The sequence below is a fragment of the Esox lucius genome, chromosome 7, assembly GCF_011004845.1.
Source record: "Esox lucius isolate fEsoLuc1 chromosome 7, fEsoLuc1.pri, whole genome shotgun sequence".
Classification (NCBI taxonomy): Eukaryota; Metazoa; Chordata; class Actinopteri; order Esociformes; family Esocidae; genus Esox; species Esox lucius.
The window spans coordinates 8,618,393-8,629,425 of record NC_047575.1 but is presented as its reverse complement, the minus strand read 5'-3'; the positions used below and the strand labels follow the sequence as shown (position 1 = coordinate 8,629,425).

General features: G+C 39.6%; 1 protein-coding gene across 2 annotated transcripts; it reads left to right on the top strand.

The window, feature by feature from the left end:
• The first annotated feature begins 1,805 nt into the window (after positions 1–1,805).
• Positions 1,806–8,600, top strand: arl3l1 (ADP ribosylation factor like GTPase 3, like 1). Of its 2 annotated transcripts, none has more exons than XM_010895190.3 (6): positions 1,806–2,055; positions 2,356–2,478; positions 3,278–3,394; positions 3,577–3,627; positions 3,808–3,993; positions 8,017–8,600. In XM_010895190.3, the coding sequence occupies exons 1-6, from the start codon at positions 2,038–2,040 to the stop codon at positions 8,068–8,070; spliced, it is 549 nt and encodes a 182-aa protein (XP_010893492.2). In that variant the 5' UTR covers positions 1,806–2,037; the 3' UTR covers positions 8,071–8,600. The 2 variants fall into 2 exon arrangements, with proteins under 2 accessions (XP_010893492.2, XP_010893490.2); XM_010895188.3 differs by having other exon boundaries at positions 1,809–2,055; positions 2,335–2,478.
• Positions 8,601–11,033: the final 2,433 nt, after the last annotated feature.

Here is an 11,033-nt window from a genome sequence, read left to right as displayed (position 1 = left end):
AAGACTATCAGGATAACAAGTTAATATACAATTGTCTTTCACAGCATGCTGATAAGTCAGGCTGAAGCTCAAGTTTGGTTTGTAAATAATTAAAAGCTGTCTTTCTCTGAAGCTGAGGATAAACTGTAAACGACTGATGTCACTCATGAGAGAAGAAAATTCAATCTCAAGAATGATTATAATGACATAACTAAAGGAAACAGCCCAAACTGTGTCTATTGTGCCCAATTTTACAGGAGATTGAAAAAGGGTTTTCTCTTGGTTTGTAATAAACTCAGACCAGGGACCTTCAGGCTTTTTTATGTGGAGAGAGTGACAACAATCAAAATTCTAGCTAATCCTTTAGTTAAAGGTTCAGTGACATTAAAATGAAGTTTTATTTAAAACTCTTTCTCTTTTATTTAAAACATTTAAAACTCTTTCAGAGGGCTTTTTATACTGAACTGCATCCCAACACTGCCCACATCCACCCTCTTTATTGTTCAGGAAATGAAACAGCATCAACATTTCCTATAGACATTTTGATGACAAAACTCTCTGTGAGGAACCATTCATTCAGTATGTACGAAATTGCTTTTTTATAACAATTTTGTTGTAAGCCATTGCTAATGTTTTTAATAAATATTTTAGCACAGAGATGTTCCAATTCAGACATGTGTTATGTCAAATATAGTGTAAAATAATCAGATGATGACTAATGAGCCCAGCTTGTCTCCAATAACAGCTGTGGCAGCTGGCCAAAAACAATCTCTGGGTATTGAATAGATTCTGACATGTCCTGGAGTGCATTGTACAAATTAGGTAAATCAATGTGTCTGAATAGCGAACGCTGACCCCCTGCGGCCCCTCCACCACTAAATATAAATGTATGCACGACCTGCCTCCCACACTTTCCACAGGTGGTCCCATTGTTTATGAGCTGTACACGTCACTCTGTCCACATACATCAGAATTACCTTTTGATGGACTGCACGGAATTGTAGAGCTCAAAAGCACCAACCTGTGCTCTTGAGAATTCTAGAAAACATATTTTGAATATGTCAAATGAGACTTTTGCTTTGGTAGCTTTTCAGTCTGACATTTGGCTCGCTCTGGAACCTTCAAGTGGTTGTTACTCTTGCTGTTCAAGGGCTGCTGCTTTTGTGGAGTGGTCATAAAGATGGATAGAGAACTCCATTTGAATGTTTTTGCATAGTTGTGGCCAGTAAGGGCTTTTATTTATTTTTCTCCCCATATTGTGGTGTCCAATTTGCAATTATGGCCTTGCCTCATCACAGCAATTTAACAGCCTGTATGGCAGAATACATTTTCCTTGGAACATGTGGTGATGATCGCATTCAACGGACATCAACCACGGCTGTCCTCAGAAATAGCCGACCTACCGTGACGGGTTTCTAGAACTTGACAAGACGTGGCAGCCCCGTCCATCTAGATGGCACCGAGCCAATTTGCTCTTTTATTTATTTTCTGCCTCACATTTAGATGGCAGATAACCTGGTGGTTAAAATCTTGGACCATTGACTGAAATGTTGCTGAATGAACAAGATGAAAAATCTGTTGTTTTGCCTTTGTGCAAGGCACCTAACCTTAATCTGGTATATAGCTCAGGAGGGGTTTGAGAAAAGTGGGCAGAGAACAAAGACCAAAAGCAAGATATTTTCCTTTTTTCCGGCACAGTGATGTAGATCACTGAATGGCAGGTGGTGGTGAGGATAATCCAGGTAAAGACTTTAATGCATGGGAGGTGCCGGAGGGACAAAGAGGAACCAATGTTGGCGGGGGAAAGGCGTGCACAACAGGGAGTGCTAATTGTGGCCTGGTAATCCCTCCCCAGCCCCCTTTTCCTCCTCCTGAGGTAGAGATACTGAAAGGTGCAGGAGACAACTCCCTGCTGGCTCTGGACGCTTCAGATGGATGTAAGGGGTTCTGAGGAGCTACTTTGAGGCCTTTTTACTGGGTATTTGGAGGTTTCACCAGAGAATGAGGCTTTGCCTGTCACCTTTGTGTTTTCCCGCCTTCTGAAGCACAACATTCAACATGGGAGAGGTTCAAAAGGTAATCCTACTTCCGGTTTTTAAGTGTTACTACACATAGGTATTTGGATGTTTCATCTTCTGTTTCACCTATTGCCACGTCTTTAAACCAATTGCAGTGATTTTTGTCTGAACTTAAAAAAAAATGTACATATTAAGGCAAGAAAAAAATATCAGTTATAATCTTTTTGATGGAAATGTCTGAAACTTTTAATTGTTACTTTTTCAGCGAATAACCTGCATAGTAGTTTGCCAACTTCCTAACTGTTCATAATATCCAGTTCTATTGGGTTTGTCTCAGGGATTCTTCTCAGTCCTACAGAAATTGAAAGGAACCACAGAACAGGAACTGCGGATAGTCCTTCTGGGTCTGGACAACGCTGGGAAAACCACACTGCTAAAACAGCTCTCGTCCGAGGATGTCAACACTATTACCCCCACCCAGGTCAGAGCAGATCCTGGCGTGCTCTGAACTGTACAGTACATAAGCAGGACATTAGTTTTCTAACTCCGTGACCTGTCAAGCTAAAAACATTCCTGAATATTTGCATGGGTGACCAGATTAAGAAAACAGATAATAATTAAATAGAACATGGAAAGGGAGATGGCGTGATCCCATTTTCTGGTTTGTATTTAAGAAAGCCTACCAGCAGTTGTCACAAAGAGCTGTAAAGATACCCAGCCTAAAACCCCAAACAGGAAGCACTGCAGAGGCAGAAGCCCAGTGGCTAGAAAAAACTCACTAGAAGGCAGGAACCTAGAAAGAAATTCAGATAGGAACCAGGTTCAGTAGGCTGGCTAATCCTCTTCTGGCTGTTCCAATGACTTTACAATGGTCAGTCACTCCAGGACATAAGCATTGTAAAGAGCTCTGCCAAGTAAATAAGAATTAGCATCAAATGTCGACGCCTGTTTATTGAATTAAATCATAGTGCCACATGGTTTGATTTTTGATATCATGTTTGAAAGCAACAAAGCCTCAGTCAGACAAGTACTTTTTTAAAGTAATGGGTTCAGGTAGTGTATACAAAAAAACACATGGACAACATTACATTAGACTAAGAATAGAGATTGGTTTGTGGCTTATCTGTGGGTTGACGATTACCCAACCAGAAATTACAGAGGCTACGACACACTGTTTAAGGTCCAGCTAAAAATAGAGGATCAAGGTTGCTATCATTGTACCTGTCTATCTGTTAGCCTTTGCATGTGGATAAAATTCTGCTTCTCCATTCATCCCAAAGGGCTTCAACATTAAAAGTCTCACTTCTCACGGAATAAAAATGAATGTGTGGGACATTGGAGGACAGAGGAAGATCCGACCATTCTGGAAGAAATATCTTGAAAAAACTGATTTATTGGTGTGTAAATTGTGTGCACATTTCACATTGTCATTAATATGCCACGACAGTAAAATAAACTGAAATAGCTACAGTTTGAACTTGGTTTATTCACTTGGAGAAAAAAAAGCTCAGTTAGTTAACTTCCAAATCAACTATCACAATAAAAGACACAAAAGCACCTTTATATTTCCTTTCTTCAGATATACGTCATTGACAGTGCAGACAAGAAGCGGTTTGAAGAAACTGGACTGGTGAGACCAACTGAAATAGTGGTTAATGCCTATTCCAGGGGTTTTAATATGAAACTGTTTAAATTATCAGTACGCATTGAATTATAACAGTGGACATGCAAGCCACTAGTTCCTCACAACACATAAACCAGACCATGTTCTTGCCTCTGATTTAACACCGCTGGCCCTTTGACCCCTTAGGAACTGTCCCAGCTGATTGATGAGGAGAACCTGAATGGGGTTCCGGTGCTCATCTTTGCAAACAAGCAGGACCTGGCCACAGCCTCGCCCGCTAGCGAGATCGCAGAGGGCCTGAACTTGCACACGTATCGAGACCGGGCTTGGCAGATACAGGCCTGCTCAGCTGTCTCTGGAGAGGGAGTACAGGTAGGCCATAACATTATCTGAAAATACAACAGTTAGCCGTTAAGTGAAGTTAAAGGTAAACCATACCTGGGGGTTGGGGGGCAATACTGTCATTTAGTGTATTATGTTGAAGTCTATTTGATTTCCCTTCTTCTTCAATAATTTTGTACATGTAACTGAGAGGTAGCTGACTGGCTCTGATGACCTTTGCACTGATTCATACTAAAGGAGTGTTGTTATCAATGATTGCTCTTAGGCATTTGTTGTCTTCCACTGGTCAGTTCATCTCCATAGGTAGACTTCTCTTCCTGTGGCTTCATTTATCAAGTGTGTGTAAATTTTGTTGTGAATTCATGCAACACTCCTCAACTCAACAGGCTACAGTTTTTCATGGAATCGGACCATGTCAGTTCATTTATAATAATAAAATGCAAAGTACAGTCACTTGTTAAATCATAGATGTATAAAGCCATTGTTAAATTATTATAACATACTGATATAGTGGGAAATAGAATAAGAGGCTGATCCTCTAATGGAGACATACGCTCCACTGCAGACAAAGCGTGCTTAGAGGCAAGTGGGACCTCTTAGCAGAAATGTGAATTGGCTCAGCAGACGTCATTTTGGCATTTAAAAAAACAAACTTGTTTCTGAGAGACAAACAAAGATAATAAGTAATGAGGTGCACATCTGGTGCACATCTGACTGCTAACCCCCTTGGGTTAGTGCATCAGGCGCTTTTCAATTGGATCTTATCAGCCTGGCATCTCATACAGGATGAGCAAGCTAATAAATATATGCAATACAAACACTTTTAAAACACTTTTAATATGCCATTGCTCAACAGGTTGGTCAACAGTAGTTTACTTGTTGAGCTGGCCTTGAAGAAAGACAGACAGAAAGACAGAGAGACAGACAGGCTGGCTGACCCTTGTTAAATAGGGTCGTGGTTAGAGATGCGGACGTGCAACGAATTGGTCCCGCATTCGAATCTCGTTACAGTCAAAGCAAATTCTGCATTAGGATTTATTCTGTATAGATTAAAACTTAGCTGGATACAACCTTCGGTAGCTATGCAATAGGAAGACTAAAATAAAACTGTTCACGGTTATATTGCAACTATTTCTGGTGGATTTTCGAAGTATGCATCCGTGCATGATTGTGGTAATATAGGCTTGATCAAACCCCTTGGGCAGTAAAATTGTAGGGGTTTCCATGATTCTCTCGTCTTTTCACTTGACGAAAAAGTCAGTTATCGTCTATATCTATATTGATAATTATTGTATCATTGGAATTCACGAATGAAAGAAAAATTAACACTTTTGCACCATGAAATAGTTTAGGCTGTGTTAAGTTCAAGTAGTAAGCTATATACTAGAAAGCCTATTGGTGGCTAATAAGCTGTTAAATCGGCCTGTGGCAAAAGCCATACATTTCATAAATGCCATTTGTGGTGGAGGTAAACTCTTTAAGAAACGAAATATTCAAACAAAATGATCTACTGTCGAGATGCTATACCGATACAGGCATTTAGGACCATGGTGGAGACCTGGGTTTGAATCCAGTGAGGGTGGTAACCATGTTTATAACATTTAACATTGTTGGCTGGCTGAACTAGGCTTTTCTGGTTATGATGGTGGTGGATGTTAATTGCTTAATTGTATCATACCTGTATGCAGTACATCTGCATTTATGTTCCTCCACTAATTTATTCAGTTTTCTTTTTAAATGTGTCACCTGTATTTCCCAGTGCAAATGATACTGAATTTTCCTGTCAAAAGTTTTAGTTTATACTGGTCAAGCAAGCCAAATAAATAATTTTTGCATGCAGTCATCATGTTACACTATGTTGCCTGTAGTTTCCTTGCTACCTTCAATCTCAGATAGTTTTCTTAAGTCATGTGGTTGTGTTGTGGTTTTTAATCTTTTGTATGTTTCCCCCATGCTTTAAAGGGATTATTTTGAGCATATATGGCCACTTACGGGCATTTCAAAATTCACATAGCCAAGGTTGTGCACCAGCACTGAGGCTAAGAACAATATCAACGGTGATCTGCTTCCTAAGATTGTCATGTAAATCACATTCCTAAGACTTTCATATGAATCACATTCCTAAGACTTTCATATAAATCACATTCCTAAGACTTTCATATAAATCACATTCCTAAGACTTTCATATAAATCACATTCCTAAGACTTTCATATAAATCATATTCCTAAGACTTTCATATAAATCACACTTATGTTCAAATTAATGTTCAGAATTCTGGTCCTAAATGTGAAATAGTTTCTGTAATTTTGATCAATGAGGCGCCTGTTCTTTAGTTTTGCTTCTGAAAGAGCTGCAGTGACTGTCAGGGGTGTGGAAGTAGGGGGTGATGGGACCTCCCCAATATTACAGATTGGTCAATGTAACCCCCCTGGAAAAGAGAGAAAATAATATTCAATACATAATATACAATACAAACCTACGCCACTGGTGACTGTTGAATCTAACCAGCTGAATCTGTCCAAGAGCCTCAGATGTGGCTTCATGTTCTGGAGCTTTTGACCCATTAAGTGAGGCCAGACTGTATATTAAAGGCTCAAGGGAAATCCCAAAATAACGTCATGACGTATGTCTTGGGCTTCTCCTGGCAGTGGGGCGCAGGGCAATAAGTATAGAATTGTATTATTAACACTTAATTCTGGCATGTAGGCAAATTGGAGAGTATAACAGCATACTCTTTTTGTAGCTTGTGGAAAATCATCCTTTCATTTGTTTTCATCACTAAGGATTTTGTTTTAATGCTGCAGGGCTATAGACATTGTTAGACATTGTAGTGATGATATATTTCTATAAAGCTGAGATTCTGCAAGAAAGCGATTAGTGATTAAGACAGCTCAACATTGTGTTGTTTTATATGACATGGTTGATTGGAAAGACATAGGCTCCTCACTCTCATTTGCAAGTATCAGATATACAGTACAAACTGTTGAGATTCTCTGCAAAAGTAGTCCATCTTTTCCTTTGGAGCCTGGTACAGAAATAATGTTTTTAATGGCTCTAACACCACTTTCAAATCATCACTGTTGACCTGAGATTAATACAATAAAAAATGGGCAAGGTTTCCAGTGCTACCACATTCTCTTTGTAAACTGTGAGTCTTGATCCTTTGGATTAAAGTCAATCGCAGTCACGCGGGCCGGACACAACGAAAAAAGCCCAAAGCGTATTCTCCACTTTCCCCCGGTAGCCTATTTATTTAGCAAGCGTGATAACACATCACTCCCTGTCAGACACAAGCGTGATAACACATCACTCCTTATCAGACACAAGGAAAAACTCTTACATAAACATAGCAAGCGCAGCCTGCCCTACCCCCTAAACGTTACCAATCTGACAGCATGTATTGCATGGAGAATTTTTTTTTGTCTGATCAGCTTTGGGTGAGCCTGCTACAACAGCAACTAAGAAATAATGTAATTAAAAAGTGATGTAACCTGACTTGAAAATGCTGGGTCCCATTACCCATATTAGCCCATATTAAACCTATTTTACAACTGATGAATTACAGAATGTCATCACCACACAACTGTTTCTCCATTATTTAACATACTGTATGTAGTTATAGATAGCTCGAGTGGCCACCTCAACGCTCACTTTCTTTGTAAACACACCTGAGTTTGAACAGTCAACTCTAGCCTTTAAAGATCCCACAGAACCAGAAGTTGTTCTCCGCTAGCAACCACATCATGAGCCAATCTAGGGTTGTCAGGGCAACATCTCAGTCGGGATGAGCATGAAAATCTTAAACTAGTGGAAGGCAGAAATGTTATATCTTCAATGTCATGAAACAACATGAACGCTGTGTCATAGAGCTCCAGATTACTGTCTTAGGGCTGTCCATAAGGATCAGACCTTTGCATTACACTTGACTATGTTCTATGAAATACATAATACATTAGCTGCAGTATACATCCACAACAGTAATGTGCTGAAATTAGTTGGGAAATTCTGTTATTTTTAAAACTGTCATATCTGCCTTCTTTTTGCTCTCACAGGACGGCATGAACTGGATTTCCAACAATATTGTGAATAAGAAGAAAGATGACTAACCCCTGAGTATCCAACATGCAGATTTTTAAACATACTTTTGTGCTTTACAACATTGGTACATTTGTTGACCCAATGCAATGGTGACAGGTTTATATAGATGAAGCTTTCTCTTTGAACATTCCCCAAAATATTTCCCTCAGATGGCTTCTCAAAACCAGCCCGAGGTTAATGGGATGGAAGTTAGGTAAAAACAGGACCATCAACAACAGAACAAAACACTTAACTCTTTTCCCTGTCCCAGAAAAAAGGGTTCTTGCCATTGCTGTGGATAATGCTTATTGTTTGGGGGGGGGGTAATCATTGTCCAGGAAGTGCACAAGTACTCGAAGGGGAACAGCAAATAGGCAGATAATCCAAAAATATTTTTAGTAGAACATTTCTCTTTTGTTTTAGGCACATTAATGAGGGAACATTGGTACTTTAAGGACAAAGGGTTAATGTTGTGGTTGTGAGGTTTGTCTGTTTGTACATTTCTTGTTTATGGAGTGAATTTAATTGTGATATGAAATAAATGTTGAATTGGCAAGATTTCCTGCTTTATATTATATGCTTTTTTATCACCAACAGAATATTTCATCCCATGCCACCATTTGCCTTGTTGTGATACTGTATAGCTCTGGGTTGTCAGACGGTAAGTCACTGCTGCCCCACAGTGGGGACTGTGGTCAGTATACTTGTGTCAGGAATTATACACGCTGCTCCAAAACATTTCAGCAACACTTAAATCACACATTGGGTGTCGATGAAAAAAATATATTAAAGATTAAAATCTTTACTGTGCATTGTGTAATTTGTTGAGAACAAAATGAAATAACAATGGTCAATGGAAACCAAAACCACCAACCGATTACGGGCTGGACTCAGACTCACACCAAAAATCTAAGTAAACAATTGAAATCACAGGCTGTTCCAACTTGCGTGAGTTTCATCACGGCAACTCATAATGTGACTCCGTAGTGTGTTTGGCCCCCACGTGCCTGTATGCACTCATGACAATGTCTGGGCATGCTCCTGATGAGATGGCAGATGGTGCCCCCGACCTTGATCAGGGCATCAGGGAGCTCCTGAACAGCCTGGACAGGCGCTACTTGGTGGTGTTGGATGCACCGATACATTACATCCCAGAGGTTCTCATTTGGATTCAGGTCTGGGGAACGTGAGGGCCAGTCAATAGTTTCAGTGCCTTTGTCATCCAGAAACTGCCTACACACTCTGGCCACAGGAGGCATTGTCCTGCACCAGGAGGAACCCAGGGCCCACTGCACCAGTGTAAGGTCTGACGATGGATCTGAGGATTTCATCCCGGTAGCTAACAGCAGTCAGGGTACTGTTGGCTAGCAAGTGGCGGTCTGAGCGACCCTCCAAGTATATGCCTCTAGACCATCACTGATCCATTGCCAAACCGGTCATGCTAGATGATGGTGCAGGCAGCATAACATTAACCATGGCGTCTCCAGACTCTTTCACGTCTGTCACGTGCTCAGTGTGAACTTGCTCTGATCTGTCAAGAGAATGGGGCACCAATTCTGGTGTTCTCTGGCGAATGCCAGTTGAGCTGCATGGTCCTGGGCTGTGAGCACATGTCTCATTAGAGGATGGCGGGCCCTCATATCACCCTCACAGAGTCTGTTTCAGAAAAATGCAGAGTTTGGTCAGAAACATGCACACCAGTAGGGCCTTGGCAGTGCTCCTCCAGATATATAATTACACTGTTGAACTAATAACTATATCTAATATATATTACACAATAAAAATAAACTTGCTTAGTGTATGGAACTTCATTGAACTTATAGTTGAGAATGAATTTATAGTAGATCCTTAACTAAGATTTTGGCACTGTTCAGACCCCTTTCATATTGGTATCAAATTGTATTACAGTACTTGCTGTCTCGTCAAGCATTTAAACGGAAATCAGATTGAATAACAATTTACAACTGTACATAATACAGCATGTTTGAGACAAAAATATACATTCATATATTTTAATTCTTGATGCATTTTAATGTTTTTATAGGAAAGTGTATGCAGAGATATACATTGCTATTGCAGATTCTGTATTGCAATTCTATATCTCTGTTATTTGTAAATGTATTAATTATTCATGGAAAACAAAAATATATATTTTTACTAATATTTTGAAAGGTAGCCTTTGAATGAATTATGTATATAAAATTAAGGAAATACAACAGTTATAAAGACATTTCATGCCTCTTCTGCTATGTGTTTCTGTTGTTTCTTGTTTACTACAGGCTCTAGATAAGATGGCTGACTAACTGCTCCATTCAAATGTATTAGGGGCTCTATGACATCTAGTGTTCTAATATCTATGTGCTCAAAAAACAACTGGAATATGAGTATTGATGAAAACAGCATACAGACAAATTAAGCACTGAATATTTCAGCCTTTGTTCAGTTGAAATTAAAAAGAAAAAAAAGAAAACCTTTCTTGAGATTTATGGATTGCCTCACTGTAGGAACAATAATGTTTTGTTAGCTTTTTATTTAGACAACAATTATAATGATAACATTTTCATTTGACAACTTAGATGTAGCAAACTCCTCAACTTGATCAAGGGGTGCCCTACGCCAACAGGTGTTTTCAGCTCTGGCCAAAAGTTTTGGATGTGATTCAGACCCTGAGTTTCTTTTACCCTTCAAGGGTGCTTTTTATGTGATTTTTTGCACACATTCAAGGTCCCCGGTACTAAAGGCAGCAAAGCAACAGCACAGAATCATTGTAGCTCCACCATAATTGATTCTAGCTAGGTTCTTTGTCTTTGAACATTTCATTTGGTTGTTGATAATAAACATGACCTCACTGCTGAAGGAAACTGCGGTGTATTGTTCAGTGATCCAATTAATTAGAGGCAATACAGATCAGTGCTGTGTTTACTGACAACCTCTTATTTACAACCAAATTTTGAGGAGATTGCTGGGTTGTTTTGCTGCTTCTAGTAATAGG